Raw genomic sequence first — 11,263 nt, 5'->3', positions numbered from 1 at the left:
GTCCTGGGTTCGATCCCAGGCGCTGGCGAGAAACAATGGGCAGAGTTTCTTTCACCCTATGCCCCTGTTACCTAGCAGTAAAATAGGTACCTGGGTGTCAGTCAGCTGTCACGGGCTGCTTCCTGGGGGTGGAGGCCTGGTCGAGGACCGGGCCGCGGGGACACTAAAGCCCCGAAATCATCTCAAGATAACCAGTATATAGACTATGTATTGATATAGCATGTAAAGATCACGTTCACTAGTTTGTGTACTTAAGTTTATATGGTTCTCATAAATGTATTATAATACTTTAATCACAGTTTTTAAATCAGACTTATTTCGTTCTGTGAAATTGACACAATAGCTTAAGAAGGGATTAGTCTTATTGAGTCATGTTTTAAGCATGGTTTCTAATCTTTAAGTTATAATAAGGTGATTGGGAAGACTCTTAATAATCCAGTTAGCTTCGCTTACACTGAAGAAAGACTTCAAATGCAGTTAGCTTCGCTTACACTGAAGAAACAACTGTTTAAATCCAGTTAGCTTCGCTTACACTGATGAAACTGTTGTTTAAATCCAGTTAGCTTCGCTTACACTGAAGACTGTTTAAAACCAGTTAGCTTCGCTTACACTGAAGACTGTTTAAAACCAGTTAGCTTCGCTTACACTGAAGACTGTTTAAAACCAGTTAGCTTCGCTTACACTGAAAACTGTTTAAATCCAGTTAGCTTCGCTTACACTGAAAACTGTTTAAATCCAGTTAGCTTCGCTTACACTGAAGACTGTTTAAAATCAGTTAGCTACGCTTACACTGAAGACTGTTTAAAATCAGTTAGCTACGCTTACACTGAAGACTGTTTAAAACCAGTTAGCTACGCTTACACTGAAGAAACAACTGTTTAAAACCAGTTAGATACGCTTACACTGAAGAAACTACTGTTTAAATCCAGTTAGCTTCGCTTATACTGAAGAAACAACTAAATAACGACTCATTTACCCCAGCCACATTACCTTACTAACCCAAACAAAGACTTGCCCCAATATCCTTATCCTAAAGCCACTGACGAGGTCATTATCCCAGACATCTTGGATAAATCCTTAATATATACGTCAAGGCTCTCTCTAAATGTCTTCAAATTAAATGATAGAATCTTGTATACGAAAACAGACCTCTATGATAGAGATCATTTTGACGTTGTTTTAGATTTAGATAGAACGAAATGTTCATGTAGCACGGGCTATGGTGATCCCGTAACCTTTTGACACTTCCTTTGACACTTTCGCCTCATTATAGAGATCCTCTTGACACCACCACCTTATTAAAGGGGCTCTCTTGACAACACCTTCTAATCTGAGGGGTCCGCTTGACACCACCTTCTAATCAAAGGGGCTCTTTGACACCACCTTCTAATCAAAGGGGCTCTTTGACACCACCTTCTAATCAAAGGGGCTCTTTTGACACCACCTTCTAATCAAAGGGGCTCTTTGACACCACCTTCTAATCAAAGGGGCTCTTTGACACCACCTTCTAATCAAAGGGGCTCTTTGACACCACCTTCTAATCAAAGGGGCTCTTTGACACCACCTTCTAATCAAAGGGGCTCTTTGACACCACCTTCTAATCAAAGGGGCCCGCTTGACACCCCCACCTAATCAAAGAGGCCCGCTTGACACCCCCACCTAATCAAAGGGGCCCGCTTGACACCACCTTCTAACCAAAGGGGCCCGCTTGGCACCCCCACCTAATCAAAGGGACCCTCTTGACACCCCCACCTAATCAAAGGGGCCCGCTTGGCACCCCCACCTAATCAAAGGGACCCTCTTGACACCCCCACCTAATCAAAGGGGCCCGCTTGGCACCCCCACCTAATCAAAGGGGCCCTCTTGACACCCCCACCTAATCAAAGGGACCCTCTTGACACCCCCACCTAATCAAAGGGGCCCTCTTGACACCCCCACCTAATCAAAGGGGCCCTCTTGACACCCCCACCTAATCAAAGGGACCCTCTTGACACCCCCACCTAATCAAAGGGGCCCTCTTGACACCACCTAATAAAAGAGGCCTCCCTCTTGACACCCCCACCTAATCAAAGAGGCCTCCCTCTTGACACCCACAAACCAACAGTTACAACAGAGGTCCCCAACGGAACAACTATATGTTAAACAGACACACAAACTCACTCGTGTAAGTTATCTAACATTTTAACATTGAAAATTAACTTGCCAACGATAACCAATGGTCGATATTCTTAAAGGCGATATCTGGACGCCAAGATTAAAGATCTAAAGGTTTCGTGTCAAAGCGACAATGGCTCAAGTAAGTGATAGACAACAAGAGAAGAGGATTGCAGCATAGAGGTTAGCAAAGCCTGTTAGCTCACAGTGGGATGATGGGGGTTATACAGCAGACTGTATAGCACAGTCTGCTGTATAGCACAGTCTGCTGTTAGCTCACAGTGGGATGATGGGGTTAATTGACACGCTCGGAAGACTGTCTACACAGCAGACTGTGCTATACAGCAGACTGTCTATACAGCACTGTCTACAGAGCAGACTGTCTACAGAGCAGACTGTCTACACAGCAGACTGTCTACAGAGCAGACTGTCTACAGAGCAGACTGTCTACAGAGCAGCCTGTCTACAGAGCAGCCTGTCTACAGAGCAGCCTGTCTACACAGCAGACTGTCTACACAGCAGACTGTCTACACAGCAGACTGTCTACACAGCAGCCTTTCTACACAGCAGCCTGTCTACACAGCAGACTGTCTACACAGCAGACTGTCTACACAGCAGCCTTTCTACACAGCAGCCTGTCTACACAGCAGACTGTCTACACAGCAGACTGTCTACAGTGCAGACTGTCTACACAGCAGACTGTCTATACAGCAGACTGTCTATATAACAGCCTGTCTACAGAGCAGACTGTGTATACAGCAGACTGTCTATACAGCAGACTGTCTATACAGCAGACTGTCTATACAGCAGCCTGTCTATACAGCAGACTGTCTATACAGCAGACTGTCTATATAACAGCCTGTCTATATAACAGCCTGTCTACAGAGCAGACTGTCTACAGAGCAGACTGTCTACAGAGCAGACTGTCTACACAGCAGACTGTCTTCACAACCACGAGGCTGGTCCTACTGTTGAGAGACATGTGCCACAACTACAAGAGAAACAGAGAAGATATGATCACAACATACAAAATACTAAGATAAATATTAAAAATATATAACAATAAATAATTTAACATGGGGAGAGTAGGACTACGTGCCGAAGTTATGACAACACATCAATATTATAATACAATAAAAAAAGCAAATATAAACCCGGTTATATTAATTCTCTAATAGAAAGAACCTGAGGAAGAAAATTGAAATGTTAAACAACCAATTAGAGGCACAGTTCCAAAACTGAAGAATGATAATAGAACGATTTTCGATACATCTATTAGGCAACATTCTACAATCTATTTTAACACGCTATACTTTTCAGAAAGTGTTGTCAGAAAATAATTTAACTCGTGGAGATTACCCTCATAGAGTATAAATTATGATCAAATAACATTGATCATAGCAAATTAATCTCCAAACTTTTTATGCAAATTATCACCTAAATTATGCAGATGCAACTCAAAAGTTTAGTGTGTTAAGGGGAGCACTTAAACGCCTAGTTTCTGTCAGTATGGGCTAACAGCCGCTAACTTAACTTGGTAGTAAATTAAACAACTTTATGACACTATTACTTACGACTCCCACGTATAATCTGGGACTCAAAGGAACTCAAAAGGAAACTAAGTTAAATGCAGTTTTTTACATTCAAATCTTGCAAGAAAAAAATACCTCGATTTTCAGGTTTCTAGAAGTTAAATAAGGCGGTGGAAACGTTTTGTATGTGAAAAAAAAATCATATTTAATTATCTCCTCTAAGATAATGTTAAAATTTAATTTAACAGTGAGTTAAGTTGTATTTTGATATATTAAACATACATTATAATCACCATTGGGAAAAATAATTCAACATTAAATGTCGAGTTAATTATATGCAAAACTACACATGCATGTTATCTGATACTTCACTCTATAAATGGCTCCTTAAATTATGCTAAGTTATAACTTGACTTCAGTTACATTTAAAGTTAGTATTAGGCTTCAATAACTTGAAATTTTAGTTAATGTCATCAGATTTAATTTAAATGAACGTCAAACCACGGCTCTATTTACAAACACAATTACGATAGGTAATCTATTAGGTAATCTATTAGACTGATAGGTAATCTATTAGGTAATCTATTAGACTGATAGGTAATCTATTAGACTGATAGGTAATCTATTAGAGTTAGACTGATGGGTAATCTATTAGACTGATAGGTAACCTATAAGGTAATCTATTAGGTAATCTATTAGTCTGATAGGTAATCTATTGGACTGATAGGTAATCTATTAGACTGATAGGTAATCTATTAGACTGATAGGTAATATATTAGACTGATAGGTAATCTATTAGGTAATCTATCTATCTGACAATAGTCAGAGTGAAGAAGGAGAAGCTTTTATCTTGTGTCAGGTTCGAGGCTAACATTAACATTCCTACAATCAGGTCTTAACCAAACCTAATAACAATATTTGAATATAAGAAATTATTGCAATAATCTATTGTTTCCCCACAAACAATAGATCTGCTAACGCAAAATAACCAATAAACTTTTAAATCACACACTTCAAAATCACAATAAAGTCTCTCACCATTATCATGTTAGAACATTAGTTAAATCTTGTCTAATTTACTACTGATTTCATTTGGGAATTTCCCTAATTAAAAAAAAAAGTTATTGGGCAGACCAATTATCAGCAATACGGTTCAGTGTTACACTGTTGAGAAATAAAAAAATTATCTCTCGTACTAAACTGATATATTTAAACAAATTAATGTAAAAAAAAATCGAAGTCTTTATCATAAAATGTTTGGTTGAACATCATTTAAACAGATATATTGTTCAGTCTGTACATGATACAGACATTACAAAGACATACAGAAACCAGTCATTACATGATTCACGTATTCAATGATCAATACTCTGAAACATAGCATAGAAATTGCTATATAAATTAAAAAAATGTATACTCTATTATAAAGCCTTTTTTAAATTAAGCTTTCAATTATTTTAAAAGAGCAATGGTCTAGAAACTTGTACAATTGCTATATGATGAATTAGAAACCATAAATTATTATTTAATAAGAACAATGGTCCAAAAACTGCTATATGATAAATTAGAAGCAATATAAATTATTATTTTACTGACTGTGGGAGATTAAAACAGCTTAGTATTCGATTCTAAACGAATTCAAATATATCAAGGTTGACAATTCCACTTAAGTCAAAAGGCTACAAAGCTTAAAGTCTTACGGTATTCAAAATTGTCCCCACGAAGTCAAATGTCCCCAGCTTTAAACCTAGACTTTAACCAAAAGTCCCCAGAAAAAAAAAAATTTGGTGGTCCCCCCCACCAAAAAAAAAAAATGGAAATAATTTTCGTAATCGTAAAATACTTTTCTAAAATCAAGTTCAAAATGCTTTCAAGAAAGGCTGATGATAGCAAGTAGCAGAAACCCACATAGTGGACCCCAAGATAGATAACGAGCCCCAAGATAGACAGTGGACCCCAAGATAACGAGGCCCAAGATAGACAGTGGACCCCAAGATAACGAGTTGGACCCCAGCTAAACACTGTACCCCCAAAGCAAGCACTAGGTCCCCTTACATTTATCTTACAAATTAAGAATTTAATGTTAAAACAACTGGAACCAGATACAACTTAATAGGGAAAAATTGCCAAAACCTTTACCATTGTATAGTCAAATTTCTACCACACACACACACACACACACACACACACACACACACACACACACACACACACACACACACACACACACACACACCCTTACAGGTCAACTGTAACCAGACAAATCACACCCTTACTGCGCAATTAAGAATTCTCTGCTAGGGTTACCAAAAGATCTGAAAGGAAATTATATTAAAATTAATAGGAAATCAAAGTAATGGAAATAATAATTTGCGCTAAATTACTTATTAACAAATAAGTATTAAATAATAATATGACTACACACAGCAACTCTAATGATTTAAACACTACTGCCAATTATAGTAATAAATATTAGATAAATTATAATAAAAATATTTTTTATTAATCTACATTAATAAAATTATAATTATCATCTACAACAATAACAATAACAATTATGTAAACAATAATAATTACAAAAATTACTACACAAATAATAATTACAATAACTACTACATAAATTATAACTACAATATTTAATAAATTATTAATTATTACTACAATAAATACACCACAACTCATAACAATAACTTTAGTGGAAAAAAATAACCTCAATTACAACTGCCATTGTTGTAGAACTTAAAACATGAACTACAAGCACATTCTTACATGGTTGTAAAGCCACTAGCAGGCATAGAGCGTTTCGGGCAAGTCCTAAATTCGATTTTTCCCCTCTGGAATACGACCTGCCAAATCGTTTAGCAACCAGGTATTACCCATTTTACTGCTGGGTGTACAGAGGCTACAGTTAGGGATTGGTGCCCAGTCAATCCTCCCCAGCTAGGATTGGAACCCAGACAAAAGCGCTCGCTATATATATATATATATATATATATATGTCGTACCTAGTAGCCAGAACTCACTTCTCAGCCTACTATTCAAGGCCCGATTTGCCTAATAAGCCAAGTTTTCCTGAATTAATATATTTACTATAATTTTTTTCTTATGAAATGATAAAGCTACCCTTTTCACTATGTATGAGGTCAATTTTTTTTTATTGGAGTTAAAATTAACGTAGATATATGACCGAACCTAACCAACCCTACCTAACCTAACCTAACCTATATATATAGGTAAGGTTAGGTTAGGTAGCCAAAAAAAGCTAGGTTAGGTTAGGTTAGGTAGGTTAGGTCGACGAAAAAACATTAATTCATGAAAACTTGGCTTATTAGGCAAATCGGGCCTTGCATAGTAGGCTGAGAAGTGCGTTCTGGCTACTAGGTACGACATATATATATATATATATATATATATATATATATATATATATATATATATATATATATATATATATATATATATAGCTAAATGTTGCTAAAAAAAATACCCATCATATAGAGTCATACATATAGTTATACCATATGATAATCATATGGCAGACTATACATATGCATAGGCATATGAATACTCTGTCCACTGACATACTCTGGCTGGGAGGCACCACAGACTTGACAATAAAGTCTACGGATACCGCGCACCCATTTTCAATCATGCGTTTTGGAACTTAAATAATTTCATTTCTCCCTCCCTTAACCTGCAATGAATTCCCAAATGCGTATAAATCAGAACAGGGGAATGGTTGTATAAATTACAACAATATATACAATGTATAAATATACAATATGTACATTGTATCACTGTATTGAGTAGTGATAAATGATTATACAAATTTACAGAAGCTTCAATAAGTTAAACATGTAAACGAATAATATAAATTACTTCATTAATATGCAGATTCGAGTAAATTACCCTCATGACAGCGGTTTTTAGTCATTTATCATTACCACGAATTATTGAAGGTTATTATGTAAACATAAAACATTCCCAGACGTAAAAACCAGCGTTTTTTTCAGACGTAAAAACCAGCGTTTTTTTCAGACGTAAGAACCAGCGTTTTTCAGACGTAAGAACCAACTTTTTCCAGACGTAAAAACCAGCGTTTTTCAGACGTAAGAACCAGCGTTTTTCAGACGTAAGAACCAGCGTTTTTCAGACGTAAAAACCAGCGATTTTCAGACTTAAAAACCAGCGTTTTTCAGACTTAACCAGCGTTTTTCAGACGTAAAAACCAGCGTTTTTCAGACTTAAAAACCAGCGTTTTTCAGACTTAAAAACCAGCGCTTTTCAGACTTAAAAACCAGCGCTTTTCAGACTTAAAAAACAGCGCTTTTCAGACTTAAAAACCAGCGTTTTTCAGACTTAAAAACCAGCGTTTTTCAGACTTAAAAACCAGCGTTTTTCAGACAAATGTTTAGGTAACCTGTGACTATACAAATGTTTAGGTAACCTGTAACTGGAAAAAACGTATTTTTTATGGAAAGTCAAATTTTATTTTCTCTTTATTACACCCTTATCCCCTTGTACAGGATGTGTGGGCTACCTTGAGGTTACCTTGAGGTGCTTCCGGGGCTTAGTGTCCCCGCGGCCCGGTCGTCGACCAGGCCTCCTGGTTGCTGGACTGATCAACCAGGCTGTTGGACGCGGCTGTGTTAAACTGGGTGTGTTTAATAAATTACAATCTTTAATGAGGCGAAATAAAAAATGTAAATTATAGGTTATTGTAGATTACTGGGGTCTGGTAATTGTGTTTGATAATTGTGGTGATCTTAGGGTGCATAGTGGTGAGCTTAGTGGTGCATAGTGGTGATCTTAGTGGTGCATAGTGATCTTGGTGAGCTTAGTGGTGCATAGGGGTGATCTTAGTGAGCATAGTGATCTTGGTGAGCTTAGTGGTGCATAGGGGTGATCTTAGTGAGCATAGTGGTGAGTTTAGTGGTGCATAGTGGTGATCTTAGTGAGCATAGTGATCTTAATGAGCATGGTGATCTTAGCGGGCATAGTGATCTTAGTGAGCATAGTGGTGATCTTAGCGAGCATAGTGATCTTAGTGAGCATAGTGGTGATCTTAGTGTGCATAGTGGTGATCTTAGAGAGCATAGTGATCTTAGAGAGCATAGTGATCTTAGTGAGCATAGTGATCTTAGTGAGCATAGTGATCTTAGTGTGCATAGTGATGAGCTTAGTGAGCATAGTGATCTTAGTGAGCATAGTGGTGAACTTAGCGAGCATAGTGGTGATCTTAGTGAGAATATTAGTGATCTTAGTGAGCATAGTGATCTTAGTGAGCATAGTGGTGATCTTAGTGAGCATAGTGATGAGCTTAGTGAGCATAGTGATGAGCTTAGTGAGCATAGTGGTGATCTTAGTGAGCATAGTGGTGATCTTAGTGAGCATAGTGATGAGCTTTGTGAGCATAGTGGTGATCTTAGTGAGCATAGTGATGAGCTTAGTGAGCATAGTGATCTTAGCGAGCATAGTGGTGATCTTAGCGAGCATAGTGATCTTAGTGAGCATAGTGATCTTAGCGAGCATAGTGGTGATCTTAGTGAGCATAGTGATGAGCTTAGTGAGCATAGTGATCTTAGCGAGCATAGTGATCTTAGTGAGCATAGTGGTGATCTAAGCGAGCATAGTGGTGATCTTAGTGATCTTAGCGAGCATAGTTGTGATCTTAGCGAGCATAGTGGTGATCTTAGCGAGCATAGTGGTGATCTTAGCGAGCATAGTGGTGATCTTAGCGAGCATAGTGGTGATCTTAGCGAGCATAGTGGTGATCTTAGCGAGCATAGTGGTGATCTTAGCGAACATAGTGGTGATCTTAGCGAGCATAGTGGTGATCTTAGCGAGCATAGTGGTGATCTTAGTGATCTTAGCGAGCATGGGGAAGACTTCCAACCATCACTTCCAACGAGAAAAGTGTTTTGTTAACTGCACAACCCCGGTTCCTATTTAACCCCTCCCCCGCCCCCACACATACCCCCTCCTCCCCCACCCCATCACAAACCCCCCCTCCTCCCCCCTCCCCCCTCCTGTCCACTGCCCAACCGTGTCCACGTCCGTGTTACAGAATGGACTTCACCTCATTTACATAGTCATAAGTTCTAAGGGCTCACATCTGACGCCTTGGGGCCGTGCGGCACGTCCATGGGAGGGGTCCCTAGGGCCCCAAACCTGCTAGGGGCCCCTAGCATGTGTTTCGTACCTGTCAGGGCCCCCTAGCAAATGCCCTCCTATCTTCCAGGGCTCCAAACATCTCCCCTTCAACGAGTTAGGGACCTAGTACCTGCTTTCACTTGTCTGGGCCCCTCTAGGGTCTTCCCTACACTCTACGTCTGTCCTACTACCTTCTAGGGGGCCCCTAAGACGACCACCTGCCAGGGGCCCGAGACCAGCGGGCCCGCGGTCGCTACCTACCTGTCCTCACCCTATGTTAATTGTCCGAGTGACGGAGCTAAACTCCCAGGTATAGGAGGGGGGGTTGCTGGGGGATGGCTAAGAGGTGGCAGGGGGGGATAGGGGAAGTGGTAGGGGGTGGCAAGGGGTTAGGGAGGCGATATAGGATGTGGAAGGGAGGATAGGTAGTGATGGGATAGTCAAGGTATTAGCTGGGCGGTGGAATAGGTAGGGATTGGATAGGTTGTGGTGGGATAGTGGTGGGGATGGCTGGATATGGAGGGAAGGCTGGGTTGATAGTGGGGGGGAGGATAGCTAGTGGTGAAGTTAGTGGACAGTGGGTTTAGTGGATAGGGTTAGAGAAAGAAAGGCTTGTGGAAACGGGAATGCATTGAGCACTTGCTATAACTAATAATTGGTAGATGGGTGATAGGTGGATGGTAGATGAATAGGTGGTAGATGTATCGATAACGGGTGGAGGAATTCAGGTACTCAGTAGAGAGAGACAGGTGATAGGTGATTACGTCGGATTGTCAAGGTGGAGGATTGGTACACGAGTCTTAAAAGTGATTGGGTGAAAGTGACCACATACTAGACAATCTTTCCTCACTTAAGGAACAAAATCTCTGGATAAAAGGACCCTGAAAATTCCTTCCAATCACCAATTTTTTTCCCCCAATGATTTTTTGAACTTCTGGCATCAGAGGATCGAAAAAAACAACATTGTCCAATGTCGAAATTCCCGGAAAATGCTTTGCAACATTGATTTTGTACACATAAGATCAATTTACCATGATTAACCAGGTCTCTTCGAGAGGAAACGAGCCAAAATCGAATACAAATCCATAGATTTAAAGTTGTTTGGTGGTATAGTAGTTAATCCCCTTGTTCCTCCGCCTGCTTTAACTAACCCCCCCCCTCTACGCCCCCCCTCAATAGATGGGTGAAGTTAATTGGCCAAGATTTAAATTAGAGCCTCGGGAGATTGTGATCTCTGAACGCGCTCTCTGGTTGCTAACTGGTGGTAGGTGTGTGAGAAAGGGGGCGGGGCTATGTGTAGTTTACAGACATCTTGGCCAATTAGAGGACACGTGTGTGTGTGTGTGTGTGTGTGTGTGTGTGTGTGTGTGTGTGTGTGTGTGTGTGTGTGTGTGTGTGTGTGTGTGTGTGTGCTCATCTATTTG

The 11,263-nt window shown here is 39.7% G+C and overlaps 1 protein-coding gene across 1 annotated transcript; it reads left to right on the top strand.

The window, feature by feature from the left end:
- Window positions 1–2,287: 2,287 nt before the first annotated feature.
- LOC138356679 (dentin sialophosphoprotein-like) lies at window positions 2,288–9,614 on the top strand. Its single transcript, XM_069312874.1, has 2 exons — window positions 2,288–2,296; window positions 8,577–9,614. Exons 1-2 carry the CDS (start codon window positions 2,288–2,290, stop codon window positions 9,612–9,614), a joined length of 1,047 nt encoding a protein of 348 aa, XP_069168975.1.
- The last annotated feature ends 1,649 nt before the right edge of the window (window positions 9,615–11,263 follow it).

This window comes from Procambarus clarkii, chromosome 73 (genome assembly GCF_040958095.1).
Source record: "Procambarus clarkii isolate CNS0578487 chromosome 73, FALCON_Pclarkii_2.0, whole genome shotgun sequence".
Classification (NCBI taxonomy): Eukaryota; Metazoa; Arthropoda; class Malacostraca; order Decapoda; family Cambaridae; genus Procambarus; species Procambarus clarkii.
This window is presented reverse-complemented; position numbering and strand designations above follow the sequence as displayed.